Source organism: Vipera berus, assembly GCF_964194415.1.
Source record: "Vipera berus genome assembly, chromosome: 16".
NCBI lineage: Eukaryota > Metazoa > Chordata > Lepidosauria > Squamata > Viperidae > Vipera > Vipera berus.
In genome coordinates this window covers 1,962,751-1,984,211 of record NC_138219.1, presented here as the reverse complement: position 1 = coordinate 1,984,211, position 21,461 = coordinate 1,962,751, and the positions used below count along the sequence as shown (strand labels likewise).

General features: G+C 51.2%; 1 protein-coding gene across 2 annotated transcripts in view; it reads left to right on the top strand.

The window, feature by feature from the left end:
• Positions 1-21,461, top strand: part of SART1 (spliceosome associated factor 1, recruiter of U4/U6.U5 tri-snRNP) — a 30,481-nt gene that overhangs the window by 2,806 nt on the left and 6,214 nt on the right. For both annotated transcript variants that reach the window (XR_014028101.1, XM_081340487.1), the window contains exons 2-14: positions 5,866-5,923; positions 8,537-8,592; positions 9,845-9,971; positions 10,538-10,643; positions 13,135-13,212; positions 14,526-14,625; positions 14,767-14,912; positions 16,254-16,460; positions 16,705-16,823; positions 17,265-17,425; positions 19,053-19,183; positions 19,784-19,954; positions 20,947-21,057. Coding sequence is in view for 1 of the 2 variants with exons in the window: in XM_081340487.1 (XP_081196613.1) it covers positions 5,866-5,923; positions 8,537-8,592; positions 9,845-9,971; positions 10,538-10,643; positions 13,135-13,212; positions 14,526-14,625; positions 14,767-14,912; positions 16,254-16,460; positions 16,705-16,823; positions 17,265-17,425; positions 19,053-19,183; positions 19,784-19,954; positions 20,947-21,057 (1,571 nt within the window). In the remaining variant the exon portion in view is untranslated. The remainder of the gene's footprint in view (positions 1-5,865; positions 5,924-8,536; positions 8,593-9,844; positions 9,972-10,537; positions 10,644-13,134; positions 13,213-14,525; positions 14,626-14,766; positions 14,913-16,253; positions 16,461-16,704; positions 16,824-17,264; positions 17,426-19,052; positions 19,184-19,783; positions 19,955-20,946; positions 21,058-21,461) is intronic.

Sequence of the window (21,461 nt, the reverse complement as noted above, 5' to 3'; positions counted from 1 at the left end):
CTCATGAGAGAGGCCACACCCCAGACTTGGTGTTCTTGTCTGGACGGTGGCGCGATGATATCGGTGGGGGTGCCACGACTGTTACGCCCCTGTCATGGACCGATCATCACCTCCTGCGGCTAGACTTCCCCTTTGCCACCCCCCGCCGTGGGTGCGCGGTGCCAACCAGATGGTACCGCCCTAGGCGCCTAATGGACCCTGATAGGTTCCAGGCACATGCACTCCCTGCTCACAGCTCGGCGGATGCCTTAGTGGAAGCCTGGGAAAAGGCAGCCACGGAGGCTCTGGACCGAGTTGTACCCTTGCGGCCTCTGACCCGGCGCAGATCCCAGCGAGCCCCATGGTTCACCGAGGAGCTCCGGGAGATGAAGCGTCGGAGACGGGGCCTAGAGAGCCGTTGGAGATCCAGTCGATCCGAATCCGACCGATTGCGATTAAGAATCCTCACCAGGTCTTATCTCGCTGCGATAAGGGTGGCAAAATCCAACTACTTTTCCACCCTCGTCGCGTCCGCAGATAATCGCCCGGCTGCCTTGTTCAGGGTGACTCGCTCCCTACTGAACCAAGAGGTGAGGGAGGAACCCTTGCAGGGTCGAGCCGAGGAATTCGGTCAATATCTGTTGGATAAAATTGCTCGGATTCGAACCGGCCTGGACTCCAACTGGGCTGAGCTGGAAGAACAAGACATGGACAGTCTTGTCGACGTCATCTGGGAGGAATTTGATCCTGTGACTCCTAAGGAAGTGGACAGGATTATGAGGAGGTTGAGCTCCTCCACATGCTTACTGGACCCGTGCCCTTCCTGGCTGGCTTATGCAGCTCGAGAGGGGACACGAGGCTGGTTCCTGGCGGTCATCTCTGCTTCTCTGAGTGAGGTTCACTTCCCCACTGCCTTGAAGGAGGCGGTGGTGAGACCTCTCCTCAAGAAGCCCACCTTGGACCCATCCTCATTGAATAACTTTCGTCCAGTCTCCAACCTTCGCTTCCTTGCGAAGGTTGTTGAGAGCGTGGTGGCACACCAACTTCCTCAGATCCTGGATGAAGCGGTTTATCTAGACCCGTACCAATCGGGTTTCAGGCCGGGCTACAGCACGGAGACGGCATTGGTCGCTCTGATGAATGATCTCTGGAGAGCCCGGGACAGGGGCCATTCCTCTGTCCTTGTCTTATTAGACCTCTCGGCGGCTTTCGATACCATCGACCATGGTATCTTGCTGCGACGCCTCAGGGGACTGGGAGGCACGGTTCTGCGTTGGTTCTCCTCCTTTCTCCAGGGTCGCTCGCAGTCGGTGCTGGCAGGGGGACAGAGGTTGACCCCGAGGCCTCTCGCTTGCGGAGTCCCTCAGGGGTCGGTCCTCTCGCCTCTCCTGTTCAACATCTACATGAAACCGCTGGGCGAGATCATTCGCAGCTTTGGAGTAGGGTACCATCAGTATGCTGATGACACCCAGCTTTTCATCTCAACTCCAAACAACATCAGTGATGCCCTCGACGTGATGTCCCGCTGCCTGAAAGCGGTCCGGGAATGGATGGGGAGGAACAGGCGTCAACTGAACCCGGACAAGACTGAATGGCTGTACGTACCGGCGAGCCAGGATACTCAGAACATCCCATCCCTTAACATCGGGGACAAGTTACTACCCCCTGTTGATAGGGCCCGCAACCTGGGTGTCCTCCTAGACTCGCAGCTCTCCCTGGAAGATCACATAGGAGCTGTGACCAAGGGGGCCTTCTCCCGGGTTCGACTAGTTCGCCAATTACGGCCTTATCTGGACCTGGATGCCTTACGTACAGTCACCCATGCCCTTGTGACCTCTCGCCTAGACTACTGTAACGCTCTCTACATGGGGCTGCCCTTGAGATCCACTCGGAAGCTTCAACTGGTGCAAAGTGCAGCGGCACGGACACTCTTGGGAGTCTCCCGATACTCCCATATCACACCTCTCCTCCGTGCGCTGCACTGGCTTCCAGTTGCCTTCCGTGTGAAGTTCAAGGTGCTAACAATGACATACAAAGCCCTACATGGCATGGGTCCGGACTACCTACGGGAGCACCTTCTGCCAATGTCAGCACCCCACCGTCCTGTGCGCTCCCACAGAGAGGGCCTCCTCAGGGTGCCACCGCTCAAGGAATGTCGGCTGGTGGCCCCCAGGGGGAGGGCATTCTCAGTGGGTGCGCCAGCCCTCTGAAACAGCTTGCCAACCGAAATCCGGATGGCCCCCGACCTCCGCACCTTCCGGCGCGACTTAAAAACTTACCTGTTCCAGCAGTCCGGCCTGGCCTGATAGCTCTAATTGGGGTCCCAGTTTGTCTTTTCCTATTGTTTTTTCACTATTGTTCAATCTGTATACCTACCTTATTCTGTACACCGCCCCGAGTCCCTCGGGAGAAGGGCGGTTTATAAAAACAAATAAATAAATAAAATAAAATAAATAAAACTCAAATACTTTGGCCACCTAAGGAGAAGGAAGAACTGACTGGAGAAGAGCCTCATGCTGGGAAAGGTTGAGGGCAATAGAAGAAGGGGACGACAGAGAATGAGGTGGCTGGATGGAGTCACTAAAGCAGGAGGCGTGAGCTTAAATGAACTCCAGAAGATGGTAGAGGACAGGAAGGCCTGGAGGAACGTCATCCGTGGGGTTGCAATGGGTCAGACACGACTTCGCAACTAACAACAGCAACAACAACACTTGTTAGTTTTTGCATGTTGATTTGGCTGCTCTCCAGTTGTGCTAACACGTGAATGAACTGGCTGACTTGTGGGGAAGAGTGTTCTCGTGCATATGAGGCATGTAGAAAGCTTTTACTGTACTTGTAGGTGAAAGCGCTTTAGCTGTAACAGTTGGACCAACGAGTCATTCTCAGGATCTCTCATTTGGACTATTGTAATGTGCTCTACCTGGGGCTGCCCTTGAAGAGTATCTGGAAGCTTCAGTCAGCTCAAAACGCAGCATCCTGCATAGTCTTGTGTGAGTCCAAATTTGCACGTTTGTCACTTCTTTGGAGGCAGCTGCCAGTTTGCTTCTGGGTACCATTCAAGGTGCTAATTATCAGTTTTAAAGTCCTACATAGCCTGGCCATTTGACAAACTGCCTCCTACACCTGGCCCACCTGTGCCTGAAGGCAGGGTGTGTTGAGGGTCCCATCTCTTAACACATCTGATTGGACAAGAAAAAGGGTCTTCTCTGCAGTGGCACATCACTCCCCCAGAGATAAGATGGCCCCCCATCTTGTTACTTTTCACAAAAGCCCCACCAAAGATAGGTCTCTGTCAGCAGCAACACACACCTGGTTGATACAGAGCCAGTCAACTGACTTGTTTGATTATGTGTATTGCCACTATGGGATGGAAGAGGCACGTGAATTTGGGGGTGGGGTGGGTGGTGGATTGTGGCTTTTTATTGCTGTACATTGCTTGGAGTCATTGTGCATGAGTTTAGTAAATAAATCACCACTGATCATCGTGGTGTCAATGCTGCAAACATTGACATGTTTTTGCACTGACAATATAAGAGACAGCTTGTTACTTTAATTGCTTCATTTGGGAGGGAGAAAATCACCCAGACGTTATGAGAAGATTGCAAAAGCCCGCCTACAGAATGGGAAGTGAAACCTCATATGTAAAACTAATTGGATAATGTGATTTATGACGTGTAGATAAGGGTGGGGATTGTGTGTGTGTTATGGTGGGTTTGGGGGGAGGAGATTTCAGATTCTGGCATCCCTCCATGAGTGCCGATGTTTTGTTTCATTACTTTTTAGATAAATAATATGCCTGCAGTTTGTTTGAATTGTCTTATTTATCAGAACCGTGACACCTGGGGTGTACAGGTAGTCCTTGACTTACAACTGTTCATTTAGGGACTGTTCAGAGTTACCACAGCACTGAAAAAAGCGAGTTATGACCATTTTTCACACAGCCATTGCAGCATCTCCACGGTCACGTGATCTGAATTAAAATGCTTGGCCACTGGCTTGTATTTAAGACGGTTGCAGGGTCCCGTGATCCCCTTTTGCGACCTTCTGACAAGCAAAGTTAATGGGGAAGCCAGACTCAATAACTTCTTACTACACAGGGGTTAGGCAACCGTGGCTCTTTTATGACTCGTGGACTTCAACTCCCAGAATTCCTGACCCTACCCCTGAACTAACAGTTGCAGTCATTCACTTAACAACCGTGGCAAGAAAAGTCATAAAATTCATACCACAGGCTTAATCTTAAAATTTGGGTTAGCCCTACAGCATCATTGCATTCACATCATATGCGGTGCCTGAATTGCGTAACGTCGTGTCCAGCTCTGGCTCGAGTTCCCACAACACTGAGTTACAAGCTTCTCGGACTGATTTTATTTGTGCACATGCTCATTCCTAGCAGAGCCGTCTTTCTCCAACTACTTGCTGAAGTCTCACCTTTTTCAGAGAATCAGCTGTTGGGAATCTCGTCTCGGGGATGGCTTCATGATGCCTTTGTATTTAAAGAGGTTCATGAATTATTGACCAGGCAAAGGGGATGCACGTAAGCGCCTGGCATTTTGAATGCCAAAAGGCTCTCCTTCCCCTCCTTTTCCCAGGACTTGCTTATGGCTTAAAAGACTGGTGGCGTCAGGATTTGCTCCCATTTTCCAGAGGGTTCCTGTACTTTGGATGAGCTGGATTAATTTGGAGGCTAAAGTGAATTGAGCTATCTTGTCAATATTCCAGGATGTTACAGGTAGTCCTCAACTTAAAATAGTTTGTTTCGTGATTGTTCAAAGCTACCACAGCCATGAAAAACGTAACTTATGACTGTTTTTTACACTTGCAACCGTTGCTGTATCCCCATGGTCATGTGATCAGGAATTTGGGTGCTTGGCAACTGGCATTTACTTATGGCAGTTGCAGTATCCCGGGGTCAATTGATCCCCTTTTGCAACCTTCCGACAAGCAAAGCGAATGAGAAAGCCAGATTCACTCAACAACCATGTTGCTAACTTTACAGCTGCAGTAATTCACTTAACAACTGTCGTAAAATGGGGGAAAAACTCACTTAGCAACTGTCTTGCTTTAGCAACAGAAATTTGGGGGTCAATTGTGGTATTAAGTCAAGGACTGCCTGCGCTTGACTCTGTTGTATATTATATTAAACTTTTTATTTTGCATTAAAAATGATGGTGGCAGATATTTATCTTTCCCCCATGAGCCAAACCCCATAATAGGAAACTGCTTTTAAGTCATATGATGGTGAGACTGTGCTCAAAGGAAGTTGGGGGAAGAAACGTATGTCACTAAGGGTGGGCCAGCTATAGCCCCTTTATGACCTGTGGACTTCAACTCCCAGAATTCCTGAGCCAGCCATGTTCGTGGGTTGTGAAGCCGCCGCCCCCTCCTTGTTTTGGGAGGGAGTTGTTTTCAATCAGTGAGTTTGCCTTTGTCAGCTTAAAGCATTTGCTGCTGCAAAAATTCCAGCTTATACTGCAAGATCTAAATCAACAGCCAAAGTGAATTTGAGAGAATCTGTGTGTGCAATCAAACTCTGGTGTGCTGGATCTAGTAGTAAATTAATTAAACTGTTTAAGAGATTGCTGAAGAGGGAATGTTCCTAGCTTTTAAAATTGGATATTCAAATTGCATTGTAATTTCTCAGCTACGATACCTGTTTCAGTATGAGTTCCTTGGTGGACGTATTCCAAGTTGCCAACTATGCAAGCATTTTGTTTTTCTCTCCAGACTAGATAATTCTCAAAACATTCCATCCTTGGTCCCCAAAGAGCTGAAATCTGACTGTTTTGGCTATCAAAGTTGTGCAAAAACCATAAGATTGTTCCCAACTCATAAAATTAGTAACTCAGCATTACTAATTCTCTCCCTGTTTTCATTCCCAAACAGCTGCTAGTTCAAAGTCTTCTTCCGGAGGAGACGCTTCGCTCAGCATCGAGGAGACAAAGTGAGTGAATGAAATTCATTGGGAAATATGGGATTCCAACCAGGTGTGTATCTCTGAAATCCCTCTTGTAGCTAATCCCTGTGCAAGCTGCGAGGGCTTCAGGGATCAGGTAGCAAATTCACATCTGGCTTCAGGACTGGATTGGCCTGGGGTTCAGTGGGTGGTGATGGGAAGGGAAGAGAGGAGCAAAGGTTGCTGTCTGCACTTGGGAAAAGCAGCTGCAGCGAAGCAAAAATGCTCTCCGCTTCCAAGCTCAATCCTTTTTCCAAAAGGCTGCAAGAATGGTCTTGGATTTTCCCACAGAAATCTGTTATTTTTTTTTTTAAAAGGCTGACTAGCTCCTTGAGATCTCTTAACAGTGTGCTAGAGAGATTCTCTCAAGGGACTCCTGCGAGTCCCTTGGACTGCAAGGCGATCCAACCGGTCAGTCCTAGAGGAGATCAACCCTGACTGCTCTTTAGAAGGCCAGATCCTGAAGCTAAAACTCAAATCCTTTGGCCACCTAATGAGAAGGAAGGACTCACTGGAGAAGAGCCTAATGCTGGGAAAGATTGAGGGCAATAGAAGAAGGGGACGACAGAGAATGAGGTGGCTGGATGGAGTCACTGAAGCGGGAGGCGTGAGCTTAAATGGACTCCAGAAGATGGTAGAGGATAGGAAGGCCTGGAGGAACGTTGTCCATGGGGTCGCGATGGGTCAGACACGACTTCGCGACTAACAACAACAAAGAGAGATTCTGTTCCAATAGAAGAGAAGATTTGTAGCTGAAGGTTAATCTGTGGGACCCTTGTGGTTCTCTGAGCTTGGTGGTTTCCTTGCAGACATTTCTTGACCCAGGTAGATATTATCAGTGCTAAAAGGGAAGGGGGTTTGTAGAGAGGAAGAGGAGGGCTCTGGGGTCCTTGGTGCTCTCTGAACTTGAGTGTTTTCTTGCAGACGTTTCATGACCCAACTAGGGAACTTCATCAGTGCTAAAAGGGAGGAGGTTTGCTCTCTTGACTATATACACAAGTATTGGTGAGAGTGTTCTTGGTGGTTGCTTGATTAGGCTATTGTTTACTGATTATCTGAGTTGGTAGTTCCTTGATTGGGGTACTGTGTCCAGTTCTGGTCACCACGATATAAAAAACATGCTGAAACCGAGAAGGTGTCCTCAAGAGAAGCAACAAAGATGATAAAGGCTCTAGAGACTAAGTGAATGAATGAATGAACCTTTATTGTCAAAGTGCAACCATGTATACATTGAGATTGTCTGAGCCTCCCTTCGTGCCCCCCCCTCCCCACAACTCACAGTGACAACAAACCCACCATCTTGTTACACCGTGTGAGCTAATTGTCCGACACACCGGCCTCGCGTGTCAGTCATACATAAAATTATAAAATTGTACGGCGAATGGTTAAGGGAGCGAGGTATGCCTAACCTGTGCAAGAGAAGGACTGGAGCAACATGATAGCACTCTTCCAGTATTTGGAGGGGCTTCCCTAGAGTAGAGGGCCTCGATTTATTCTCCAGAGCACCTGAAGGCAGGACAAGAAGCAATGAATGGAATGTCACCAGAGGGAGATCCAGCCTGGAAATGAGGAGAAATTTCCTGACAGAACAATTAACCAGTGGAACAGCTTCCCTCCGGGGGAAGTTCAGAGAGCACCAAGGACCCCACAGTCTCCTCTTCCTCTCTGCAACCCCCCCCCCTCCATGTTAGCACTGATAATATCTATTTGGGTCAAGAAATGTCTGCAAGGAAACCACCGAGCTCAGAGAACCACAAGGGTCCCACAGATTGTCACGGTCTGGATGGGTCAGACTCTGCAAGAGAGAGGCTACAAAATGGAATGAATAATTGCAAAATGGGGGGGATAAAATGGAGAATGTAGATTTGCAACTACTATAAAAAGAACTAGTGTATAATATTTCAACATTACAATATGGGGAGCGAGAAAGAGGTCTGCCCTCGCTAACCCCCGGCTTCCAGAAACTTGCAAGATCCTTATGGAGAAGGGCATGAGGTGGTACATCTCTTCTTTCTCTGGAGAAGCCGAAAATCCCCACGGGATCATCAAATCATGAGTAGCATCTTGTGATACGTCTTTTCCCTGAATTCCCACCCTTGTGACCAACTGCCCGACTGCTTGCCAAGCAAATGATGTCCGTCTTTCAGGGGCTAAATGCAACTTCTCAGCCTCTTGTGGAAACTCCTTGTTGTTGTTAGTTGCGAAGTCGTGTCCTACCCATCGCAACCCCATGGACCACGTTCCTCCAGGCCTTCCTGTCCTCCGCCATCTTCTGGAGTCCATTTAAGCTCACACCTACTGCTTCAGTGACTCCATCCAGCCACCTCCTTCTCTGTCGTCCCCTCCTTCTTCCCTCCAGGAAGCTGTGGGTGCTCCATCACTGGAGGTTTTCAAGAATGGATTGGACAACCATTTGACTGGGATGGTATAAGTCTCATGCTTGGAGTAGGGGGCTGGACTAGAAGACCTCTGAGGTCCCTTCCAGCACTAGGATTCTATGTTCTACTGTTTACTCTTTGATTTTCAGAGACAAAACACCACCCGCCCCCGCCCCCCAGCCGTCCTAGCACTGATAGTGTTGTTGTTTTTCTCTCTCAATAGTAAACTTCGAGCAAAACTTGGGTTGAAGCCTCTGGAGATCAACACAGTCAAAAAAGGTACGTTGCCTCCTGTCCTTTGCCATGGAGCCTTAGGTTCCTCAGACCGCTGTGACAAACTTGTGTTATTTCATCTAACCCAAGATGGAGCGTGGCTGACTTATTACTGTGTGACAGGAAAAGTGTTTCTTTTAAAGCTTGTTAGGAAGTGTTTCATGGGATATTTTCTCTGCTTTTTCAGCAGCTATTTATAATGTTTTCTCACTAAACTGGCAACGGTTTTGGGTCTGGGCTGGACCACTTCATCCCGCTAACCAACAATTGCTTTCCTTGTGAAATGAATCGGTGGCTTCTAGAATTGCCAGCGTTCTCCTTTTTAACCGCCCGCTTTCAAGGGAAACAGCAAGGAAGAAAAGCAGGGCACGGCGGTTCGACTCTTGGGAGACGCTTGGAGTTCTCCCTATCCAGTTTTTCTGTTCAATGCACACCTGAGCTCTTTGCCCTGCGGCGCAGGAGTCGAGCTGAGTTCACAAAGCAACTAACCCCAAACTGGCTTCCTTGCTTGAGTGAACCTTTTATTGTCAAAGTACAACCATGTATACACTGAGATTGGCTGAGCCTCCCTTCGTGCCCCCAACCCCCCCAACTCACAGTGACACAAACCCACCATCTTGTTACACCATGTGAGCTAATTGCACAACGCACCGGCCTCGCAAGTCAATCATGCATAAAGTTTATAAAATTATTTCCCGTTCAAGAGCCTGACAACCCATGGATAACAGCTGTTCTTCAGCCTGTTGGTACGGCTGGCTATACTCCTGTATCTCCTACGCCACGGTAGGAGAGTAAAGAGGTACCGTCCAGGGTGTGAGTCATCCCTGAGAATTTTCCTCACTCTTCCAAGGCAGCAGGCCCTGGCGAGGTCATCCAGTGGTGTCAGGGGACAGCCCACCATGTCTTGTGCTGTGCTCACCACCCTCTGTAATGCCTTCCTATCCGCGGCTGTCAGACCAGCACACCAAACCACAATACAGTGTGAGAGGACGCTCTCTAGAGTAGACCGGTAAAAGAGGGAACAAAGGCACCGTAAAGTGCCGTGGGCGAAGAGTCTGCAGAGACGGCTGCTATAAAAATAAAGAGTTTGGTTGGCTTATTTTGTCCTTTAGCCGACCTGGAAGCCGCGGCTTTCCGCTCGTGTGTTTGCGACTTGTGGAGTTTGGACAAGACTGAGTTTAGGTCCCTTTAGTGGTCATCTAGGCTGGTCTACAACAGAGCAAAGTGTTGGCATCCACACTGTCTTCTCGCCTTGCAGAGACCGGCAGCAAGGAGGACCCGGTGGCTGCGGAGGTCATCAACCCGATTTCCCTCAGACAACGCGAGGACATCCGTGAGAAATTAGCCGCTGCCAAGGAGAAGCGGCTTTTGAACCAGAAACTAGGGTAGCTCTTCCACTCTTTCTCTCTTCACCGTGGGACCGTTCGAAAACGGCTTCTAAATCACAGGCGGTCCTCGGCTTACGACCACAATTGAGCTCACATCTTACGTGGCTAAGCGAGACGTTTGTTAAGTGAGCGGTGCCCGTTTTACGACCTTTCTTGCCCCGGTTGTTAAGCGAATCCCTGCCACTGCTAAAGTTAGCGACACGGTGGTTAAGTGAATTTGGCTTCCCCCGTTGACTTCGCTGGCCAGAAGGTCACAAAAAGGGGATGCCACGGGACACGGCAACCGTCATAAACACCGGTCAGTTGCCAAGTGCCCGAATTTTGATCACGTGACCGTGGAGATGCCACAACGGTCGTAAGTGGGGGGAACTGCCATAAGGCCATCGTAACGTTGAACGGTCGTTAAACAAACTGTCGTAAGCCGAGGACTGCCTGTGTTGGGCCAACTTTGTATGTGTGGTTTCTTATACTGATCTGCTTGCCCTGAATTCTAATCTGCCTGATCATCTCGGTCCCAGGAAGCAGAGCTGTCTATAAGGGGCCTGCCTTTTTTGTCTCTTTAGCAAAGTCAAGTCCCTCGGAGAAGATGACCCCTGGCTGGACGACACGGCTGCCTGGATTGAGAGGAGCCGGAAGCTGCAGTTGGAGAAAGAGATGGCGGAGAAGAGGGTCAGTGCCGCTGGGCTTTTCAATCACTGGAGGGTCTCAAGGAAAGATGGGGCCTCCGGCCTTGAGCAGAGGGGTTGGACTACATTCTGGGTTCGGTGCCAGACAACCTTTGTTGGTTGGCAGGCCGGAGGAAAAGGGAGGGGGAAGCATTGTACATACATGCGTGCGCGCACATGAGCACGGGGCCACGGGCACACGGGTGCCGCAAATGGCATGTGTGATACTCACTAGCCCTGCCCTGTTCTTGCATGGCACCGTGTTTCAGAATCCATTTATATCATATTCATAAATGTATGTTTAAAACATTATTCCATGGATCCTGCCATCTCCCGAGGAGGAGGAGGAGGGAACGGATGTGTATTGAGCCTGTATTAGGCATTTCAAAGGAAAAGAGAAGCCTTTTGAACTGGGGAAACAAAAGGGGGGGGTTAGGGTAGGAGCATCTGGCTTGTGTCATGGAAGAGAGCAATAAACATAAAAGGTCCTAAGTTCCTTTTTCCCACGAGAGGGATGATACGAGGTAAATGATGGGGGACTGACCAAATGGGGTTAAGGGGGGGTTGAACCGGGAACTCTTTATAAGAGTTTAGTTTGTGGAACAATATTAAGTCCTGTCTTGTATTCCTACAACCAAGCATGTCGTAGTAAAGATTCCTTTGGACTAAGATTTGGCTCCAAAAGTTTTGTCTTCCTAAGACGTGGTTTGGGGTGGGTCCTGACACCGTGCCTTGTTTCTGCGTGGCGCGGCAACGGCTGTTTTTGTGCCTTGCAGCACGGCAGTGCCCCGTTTTTGCGCCCTGCGGTGTGGCAGCTTGTTTTTGCACCCTGCAGCGACGGCACTTGCACAAGTGAGGGTGTGTGCATGCACACGCACGCACACTGGCCAGCCTGTCCCGCGGCCGAGTAGCCAGTAGGCCATGGCCTACTACTGGGCCGCGGCCCACAGATTCGGGACCCCTCTTCTATGGCAGAGATCTGCAACCTTGGCAGCTTCAAGACGTGTGGACTACAACTCCCAGAATTCTCCAGCCAGCATTGCTGGCTGGGGAATTCTGGGAGTTGAAGTCTACACGTCTTAAAGTTGCCAGAGCTGGAGACCCCTGTTCTATAGTGTCTACCATCAGTCTTGAAGCTGTTGGTCCCTGAGCTGAGAGATTCGTGTCCTCCAGGAGTGACCATTTTGGCCATTCCTAACTTGGTGGTCAGCATGTTGTTCCTACACTTTGGATGGGGTGAGGGACCCAGAAGGGGGTCAGCTGTCTGCCCCCCTGGCCAAGAATTTCCTTATCTGCAGGTAGTCCTCAACTTACAACTGAGCCCAATATTTCCGCTGCTAAGCGAGACAGTTGCCCAGTGAGTTTTGTCCCATTTCACGACCTTTCTTGCCACACTTGTTAAGTGAATCACTGCAGTTTAGTTACTCACACGGCTGTTAAGTGAAGCCGGCTTCCCCATTCACTTTGCTTGTCAGAAGGTCGCAAAAGGGGATCACGTGACCCCAGGACGCTGCAACCGTCATAAGTACATGCCAGTTGCCATGCCTCTTGAACTCTGATCACGTGACCACAGGGACGCTGCGACGGTCGTAAACAGTCATAAGTCACTTTGTTCAGTGCCACTGTAACTTTGAATGGTCACCAAATGAATCGTTGTAAGTTCGAGGACTGCCTGTATGGCATTTCCCCAAATTAAATGCCCGCTGGCAGTCTTTGATTTGTGACCATTCAGTTAGCTACTGTTCGAAGTTACGACGATGCTGAAAAAAAGTGATTTAGGACCAGTCCTCACACTTAACGACCATTGCAGCATCCCTGTGGCCATGTGATCAAACCTCCGACCCTTGGCAACCGCGTGGATCTACAACGGTTGCAGCATCCCAGTGTCACCTGATCGCCGTTTATGAACTTCCCAGCCAGCTTCTGACAAGCTGACAAGTCCAGGGGCGAAGCCGGCTTTCCTTAGTGACTGCATGTTGTTGTTTTTTTTATTCCATTTATATCCCGCCCTTCTCCGAAGACTCAGGGTGGCTTACAATCCAAAGGACAAATCAATGTGCTTAGCAGTAGCCTTCATTCTATGTATATGCCTGCTTTATTAGGGCTTTCGGGCCTTATTACAAAGTCAGCTTATTGCCCCCAACAATCTGGGTCCTCATTTTAGCTACCTCGGAAGGATGGAAGGCTGAGTCAACCTGGAGTCTGGTGGGATGCGAACCTGCACTAATTGCAGGCAGCTGGTGTTACTTAAGGAGGCATTAGCCCACTGCTTCACCAAGGCTCACTGATCGACTGGCAGGATTCACTTAATGATTGTGGCCCAAAAAAGGGGGATAATAAGATTGGCTTACGCTCAGATGATGACTCCCTTGACCGCATGGATCAGTGACAGGTGTCCTAACTGTGGTCATAAGTCAAGGACTCTCCGTGACACCTGTCTCAGGAGGCCGGGAGCGTCGCCCGTGTTGTGACCTCTTCCTTCCTTCCTCAAACAGGCCAAGCTCTTGGAGGAGATGGACCAGGAGTTCGGCATCAGCAGCCTCGTGGAGGAGGAATTTGGGCAGCAGAAGAAGGTGAGGAGGGGGGAGGGGGCAGCCCTGCCGGATGCCCTCAGCGGTGCCCAGAAGGAGAGGGAGCTACTTGCAACCCTTCCTCAAAGTTTACACACACACACACACACACACAAACGACCTACGCACACAGGGCCCCTGCGGTGTGCACGATCCTATTTGGGGTACCTGGCAATTTGCAATTTGTGTCCCTTTGGCTTACAACATGACTCACTTAAGGACCACAGTGACAGGCTTTGCGAGCACTGTAAAATCAAGCCAGGTGACGCGCTTAGCGACCATGATGAAATCCGGACTGACTTTCGGTCCCTGTGTCGCTTGCCTTCGCACCTCTGCAAAAAAAGGGGAATTCCTTGAAGGGTTGCCTGGTTCTTGCTGCCCGCGAGGGATCCGAGGGACGACGGAAGGGCAGCCCTGAGCCACTTCAGAGGTGCTTTTAAATAGGAGGCCTCAGAATGGCCTCTGCAATCATCTGTTAGGCGTGGAGAACCCCTCACGGGGTTGTGGTGGTGGGCAAAATAGGGAGGAACATTGGATATGTTTGCTGCCTTGAGCCATTTGTAAAAATAATTAAGGCGGGGTACAGGACACAAAGGGACGCGGTGGCTCAGTGGGTTGGGACGCTGAGCTTGTCGATCAGAAGGTCGGCAGTTTGGTGGGTCGAATCCCGAGTGCCGCGTAGCAGAGTGAGCGCCTGTTACTCATCCCAGCTTCTGCCAGCCTAGCAGTTCGAAAGCACGTCAAAATGCAAGTAGAAAAGTAGGGACCACTCCGGTGGGAAGGTAACAGCGTTCCGTGCGCCTTTGGCGTCTAGTCATGCCGGCCACATGACCACGGAGACGTCCTCGGACAAGCGCTGGCTCTTCGGCTTTGAAACGGAGATGAGCACCGGCCCCTAGAGTCGGAAACGACTAGCACGCACGTGCGGGGGAACCTTGACCTTTTACAAGACAAAAAGACTCAGGTTTTCCCCCTCCCCCCACCCCGCCATCACTGTCTTATTCCTAAGGATATTTACCATACGTAGTAGGGCTGTATCGCTATTATGCTTCTCCTCTTTCCTTTGTTCTTTGCATGTACACTGAGAGTTTGTGCGCCAGAGACAAATTCCTCGTGCGTCCAATCGCGCTTGGCCAACAAAAGACTATTCATTTAGCCAACATCGATAAAAACCCCGCATTGTTCCTGCTGAAGGACGCATCTTTTGGGGGCCTCTTTTCGGCAGCCCCCCCGATTTGCAACCGCCATTTCTAGCCTTCCCAAAGCTGGGAGTTTCCTGTTTCTGAGGCCTGTTTCTGCTCTGTGGCTCCCAACAGGTGGGCTACAGCGCCCAGGATCTGAAAGGCCTCACCGTGGAGCACACCATTGATTCCTTCCAGGAGGGAGAGACCGTCGTCCTGACCCTCAAAGACAAAGGTAGGAACTGAGAAGAGGTGTCGCCTTCCCCCACTCCAGAGCTGACCCTTCAGGCCTGGCACCAGTCCCTGTGGAGGAGCAGCATTTCCCCCACCCCACCCCCAATAGCTCTCCTCCAGCTGACCACTGGCATTCCTTTAGGCGTCTTGGAGGAGGAGGGGGGCGATGTGCTGGTCAACGTCAACATGGTGGACAGGGAGAAGGCCAAGAAGAACGTGGAGCTGCGCAAGAAGAAGCCGGAGTACAAACCTTACGAAGAAGAGGAGAGCGTGGACGACATGGTGATTGTAAGTCTCTCTCTTGGTTCTTTTCCTGGGGTCCCCAGCAGCTTCAAGACATTTGCCGGTGTAGAGCAGTGTTTCTCAACCTTGGCCACTTGAAGACGTGTGGACTTCAACTCCCAGAATTCCCCAGACAGAGATGAGAGAGAGAGTGTGTGTGTGTGTGTTTCTTCCATAAGGTGGATGCCACAGCAGAGAAGGCACACCTGCCATCTGCCAAATAGCATTAGCCATATCCCTTAGACTTATATACCGCTTCACGGTGCTTTACAGCCCTCTCTAAGCGGTTTACAGAGTCAGCCTCTTGCCCTTCCCAACAATCTGGGTCCTCATTTTGCCCACCTCGGAAGGATGGAAGGCTGAGTCAGCCTTGAGCCGGTCAGGATCGAACTGCTGACAGTCGGCAGAATTAGCCTGCAATCCTGCATTCTAACCACTGCGCCACCAGGGCTCAAATGCAAGCCCCCCGCAGAGGGAACCCACAGCAAGCTCTTGTCTGCCAGCTCCAATGGGACGGACCAACATTCATTGTTGCACATAACATGGTGTCAGGTCCCACTTCAAACCCACATCTTAAGAAAGCTCTTGGAAACAGTTTCTTCCAAACAGGAACTTTTATTAAGAGTAGGTGATGGCAGGCATAATAGACAAAATCTGAGATTTCCCGCGCAGCGCAGTAGATTACCGTGTGCCCAAACTGGACCGCACCCCATAGATCGACCGCCCGATGTGGGATGGCCAGTCCCCAAGTGTTCAGTCCGTTGTGGGAACCTGGGAGATAACATCGGCCCGTCTCCAGCTCACGCAGCGACGGCGGCTTCTTCACACCTTCCTCTGAGAGCGCAGACATAAACCGGGCACTGAGGTTGCATTCCTTATTGCCTCCTTTGTTCTTAACTGACCGTTGAAAAGATAAGAGTTCAGAGAGAGAGAGAGAGAGAGAACGCAGGAAACGAGTTGTTGCATTTCAGCATTGGGTCGAGGACACAGACCCAATAAACAAAGTATAAAGGATTCCATGGTAGCGAATGGAGGAAGCGGAAGTAACAGCCCTGCAGGCACATCCCCCCTCCCCCTTGGGAATACGACAGAACCCAGGAAAAGGTGGAATGAAAGAGAAATAGAAATGAAATGAAATAGGAATGGGTTCTGGCACCTGGGTTGTTTCATTTGGGGTTTGCAAATTGTGCTGTCTGGCTGGATCTGCTGGGTCAGCCCAGCCAAAGCCCTGCACGTCCAGCCAAGCCGCCTTTTTTGCAGCCAGATGGTTGGGGCGAAAAGGCAGAGCCCGGCTGGTGGCCTTGAGTGTGTCGTCCCCCCCCCGTGACCCTCACTTTCTGCCCTCAGTTCAAGCACAAGGGGGTCCTCTCCAAGTACGACGAAGAGATCGAAGGGGAGAAGAAGAAATCCTTCAAGCTGGACGCGGTGGGCATGGCGGACGGCTCTCGGGAACGGGAGCTGCAGAGCATCCGGGACAGCCTGCAGACTCGGGCCCATTCGCTGGACCTGCCCAGCCTCCGCCTGGCCTCGGAGTACTACACCCCAGAAGAGATGGTAGGGTGGGTGAGACCCCCACGCTGGGGGAGGCAAACCCCAGAGGATGACAGTCGGAGGAAAAGCCCTGGGGTGGGGGAAGGGCTCCGGCCTAGATGGGGGGTCCAGGCTGCCTGGGTTTCCTACCTTGGAGGGGCTGGGAGGCGGGTGCCAGTGGGGCTGTTTTTGGTGGCAGTGGGCTCAGCCCCAGGACCCTCCTGCCGGACTCTTAGCCCGCCTTTGCCCCCTCCCTTCCGGCCTGCAGACCACTTTCAAGAAGACGAAGCGACGGGTGAAGAAGATACGCAAGAAGGAGAAGCTGGTGAAGGCCGACGACTTGCTGCTTCTCGCCATGGAAACCAGCGAGCGGGATTTCGGGTCCAGGTCAGGGTCAGCCACATGGCTGCCTGGGGGCGGGGGGGGGGGTTGTAGAGGAACGGCCCCGGGGTCTGCTGCTTTGAAATCCCACTCCCATTTTATGACTTGACCCGTGTTCGAGTTTGTACAATTGGACTACAAGATCATCTCATCTCTGCTAAACAGGCCAGACTCGACCCTGGGCGGCTGTCCTCCCAGCCCTGTGTTTCCAGTCTCTTTGGCCCAGAAAGGGACAGTGGTGCCTCTGTGCCATTCTCTCCCTCACGCGCAGAGGGATGCGCGATCCCAGGAGCTGTGTTCACACAGACTCCTGAGCCAGTGTGGGTCGCAGTTAAGGTGTTAGGGCCTCAGCCCAGCCCAGCCCCCTCTTGATCCTAAGAGGGGAGTTTCTTCAGATGGACCCTCCCCTTCTTGTCCGGTCTGACCCACTTTGTCCTGCCTCCCTAGGACCCGGGGCCGAGGTAAACGGCGGGCTGTGAAAGAGGAGGAGGAGGAGGAGGAAGAAGAAGAGGAGGGATCCCTGGTCAGCAGGAGAAATGGCGCAGGAGAGCAGCTGATCCAGTCAGATGACATCCGGGTAGAAAAAATGGAGATCAGCAGTGAGGATGGTGAGGATCACTGGATCCCTAAAATTAAAACGCTTGGGGAACCAAGATGGCACCTGGAGTGGGGATGCATTCAGTCTGGATGTAAGAGCCGCGGTGGCACAGGGGTTAGAAGGCAGTGTTGCAGGCTGACTCTGCCCGCTGCCAGCAGTTTGATTATGGCTGGCTGAAGGTCGACTCAGCCTTCCGTCCTTCCGAGGTCGGTAAAGTGAGGACCAGATTGTTGGGGGCAAGAAGCTGACTTTGTGAACTGCTTAAGAGAGGGCTGTAAAGCACTGTGAAGTGGTATATTAGTCTAAAGGCTATTGCGATGATGGTGATGATGCTAATTGATGTGGGTGGGAAGGAAGGAGGGACCGAGCAGTTTCCTGTTTTCGGTAGAAGACAATCTCTGTGGTTGAACCTTGGTGCCTCCGGAGGTCGCTTGTCTTTGTGCAGACGTTTCATTATCCAACTAGGTAACATCATCAGACCAGAAATATCCACGCCTAGATAAGCAGGGATTAGCACCAGACAAACAGGCAGATGATACCACTCTAATGGCAGAAAGTGAAGAAGAACTAAAGAGCCTCTTGTTGTGGGTGAAGAAGGAGAATGCAAAAGTTGGGTTGAAACTAAACATTAAGAAAACGAAGATCATGGCATCCGGCCCTCTCAATTCCTGGCAAATAGATGGGGAAGAAATGGAGGTAGGGACAGATTTTATTTCCCTGGGCTCCAAGATCACCGCAGACGGGGACTGTAGCCAAGAAATTAAAAGACGCTTGCTCCTGGGGAGGAAAGCCATGGCAAATCTAGACAGCACACTAAAAAGCAGAGACATCACCCTGCCAACAAAAGTGTGTATAGTCGAGGCTGTGGTCTTCCCAGTTGCAATGTATGGCAGTGAAAGTTCAACCATAAGAAAGGCTGAGCGCCAAAAAATGGAGGCCTTTGAACTGTGGTGCTGGAGAAGACTCCTGCGAGTCCCTTGGACTGCAAGGCGATCAAACCGGTCAGTCCTAGAGGAGATCCACGCTGACTGCTCTTTAGAAGGCCGGATCCTGAAGTGGAAACTCAAATACTTTGCTCACCTAAGGAGAAGGAAGGACTCACTGGAGAAGAGCCTCATGCTGGGAAAGGTTGAGGGCAATAGAAGAACGGGACGACAGAGAATGAGGTGGCTGGATGGAGTCACTGAACCGGGAGGCGTGAGCTTAAAGGGACTCCAGAAGATGGTAGAGGACAGGAAGGCCTGGAATGTTGTCCATGGGGTTGCAATGGGTCGGACATGACTTTGCAACTAACAACAACAACAAAAACAGGCAGAAAACAGTACCCTGAACAAGGAACCACCAAGGAGAAAACTACCCCCCCAATACTGGCAGGGCAAGCTAATAGATGTAGATATAGATATGGCACTGATGGTGTTACCTAGTTGAGCAATGCAATGTCTGCAAGAAAGCAGCCAAGCTCAAGGAGCACCAGGGACCCCACCATTTCCTCCCTGGCGTTGAGCACTGCTGGTGTTTAAGCCAACGAGGATCCTGGGTCAGGCCTGGACTCAAAGGGGTGACCCTGGAGGGCTGAAGAGGGGAGAGTGGAGTTCAAAGAGCTGCTAAAACCGGACTGTCTTCCCCTGTGTGGCCAGAGGATGCCAGGCCAGGCCCAGACTCTCCGCCTGTCCTGGAGGAAGACGAGGCCGAGATGGAGCTGCAGAAACAGCTGGAGAAGGGGCGGAAGCTGAGGCAGATCCAGCAGCTGAAGGACAGCGGTGAAAAGGTGGGGGCGTGCAAGGAAGGGCAGAGGCCTGGCCCCAGGTGGGGCAGTCGCTGGGGCCTTTGCAGTGCGAAGGGGGGCAGGGTGGAGCGGCTGTCCCCTCCCGCTGGTCCCCAGCCCCTCTCTCAACATTTCAGCCTGACCCAAGGGTCGGTGGGGCCTGTTGGTTAAGCAAGGTCAGGTGTCACGGTTCCGATAAATGAGACAGTTCAAACAAAATGCAGGCATTGTTTATCTAAAAAGTCTTAATAATGAAACGAAACATCGGCACTCGTGGAGGGATGCCAGAATCTGAAATCTCCTCCCCCCAAACCCATCATAACACACACACAATCCCCCCCTTATCTACACGTCATAAATCACATTATCCCATTAGTTTTACGTATGAAGCGTTCACTCCCCGTTCTGTACGCGGCTATTCTTCCCAAGAGAGCCGTTTGACATTTCCCTCCCTTCAAGATTCAAAGCGAAGCAGTTTAAACAAAAGGCTGCTTCTTACACTGTCAGTGCAAAAGCGTGTCAGTGTTTGCAGCGTTGACATCAGCCTTGTTTGATCCCCCCCCCCCCGGGGCTGACCCCTCTCACCCCTCCTGGCCTTTCCAGGTGGTGGAGATCGTGCGGAGCCTGGGCCGCAGCCGGAGCCAGGAGGACGACGCTGAGCTGGAGAAGAAGGGGGCCATCGTCTTCAACGCCACCTCTGAATTTTGCCGCACGCTGGGGGAGATCCCCACGTACGGGCTGGCCGGGAACCGGGAGGAGCAGGAGGAACTCCTGGTAAAACCTTCTGGGCTGGGGGGCTAGTTTAGGGGGCGGGGCTGAGGGGGTACCTTTTTGAGAGGAGCGGCATCAGTCCCACTCGCCCCCACGGGAGTCGCCTCCCGTCTAGACTACCGCAGTGCACTGTACACGGGGCTGCCCTTGGAAAGGATCTGGAAGCTCCAGTTGGTTCAGAATGCCGTTCCCGGCAGTTTCGCGCAAATCTCTGTTTACACACGTTGTCGCCTCTCTTGTGGGAAGCTGCACTGGCTGCTGACGCTGGCTGTGAGACGGGCTGCTGTATAAATGTGATTTGCAACCCTTGCTGCGTCCCCCCACGGTCACATGATCAGAATGTGGGTGCTCGCCAACCGGCATGTATTCAAGACAGTTGTAGCATCCCCGGGGGGGGGTGTCTTACGATCTCTCTTTGCATCCTGACTTCATTTCACAACCGTAGCGATTCACTTGACAACGGAGGCTAAAGGGGATCGTAACAACGGACAAGATTCGCTTAATAACTAAATTTGGAAATTCCGGTCCCAGTTGTGCTTGTACTTTGAGGACTATCTGTACCTCCAAAAAGAGGATGGCCGAGTCCAGAGTCCCTCTGTGAGGGAGACGGGAGATTTCTAAATTTGATAAATAAAAGTAAAAGACTCGGCCGTGTGTTTTGTGTGTGAGTCTGTGTCTGTGTCTGTCTTGCTTTAAGGACATGATTTGAGACTCCTAGCCTTTTACCTTACAGCGGTGTTGCTCAGCCTTGACCAGTTGAAGATGGGTAGACTTCAATTCCCATGCTGGCTGGGGAATTCTGGGAGTTGAAGTCCACCCACCTTAAAGCTGCTGACGTTGAGAAACATTGAGCTAGCTTTTCAAGATCTGGGGTATCTGCCTCTTTAGAGGAACGGTGGTGTTCTTGCGTGGCCAGTCGGGGTGGTCCTCACATCCAGACAATCCTTCCTCATGTCTCCCTTCTTTCCCCTGCTCTCCCCCCCCCCATCTCTCAGGACTTTGAACGTGATGACGAGAGGTCAGCCACCGGAGGCTCTGACTCAGATGGCGAGGAGAACATTGGCTGGAGCACGGTCAACTTGGATGAAGAGAAGAACCAGCAGGATGTAAGTAGGACTCCTGGGGGTGGGGTGTCTCAAAGGATGGCTGGGAGTTGAAATGCTCTTGTCTTCAAGCTGTCACAATGAGAAACACTGCGCTAGATTGTACATCACTTCTTTCTCCGTCTCAGCCACTTGAAGATGGGTAAGCTTCAACTCCCAGAGTTCTCTGCTGCCAGGGGAACTCTGGGAGTTGAAGTCCACTCATCTTCAAGTAGCCGAGTTTGAGAAATTCTGCTTCAGATGCACGGCTTCCGTCAACGCTGCTAACATCGAATGTTCTTGCTTGACAAGAGATGAAGAAGTAGCTATTTCGTATGTTAAACTTGTGTATTGCTTTTAAGACTTGTGTATTGTTTTAGTTTAAGGTTAGGAGGGGGGATGAGTAGGATTGCACTTTTCAAGGCCAT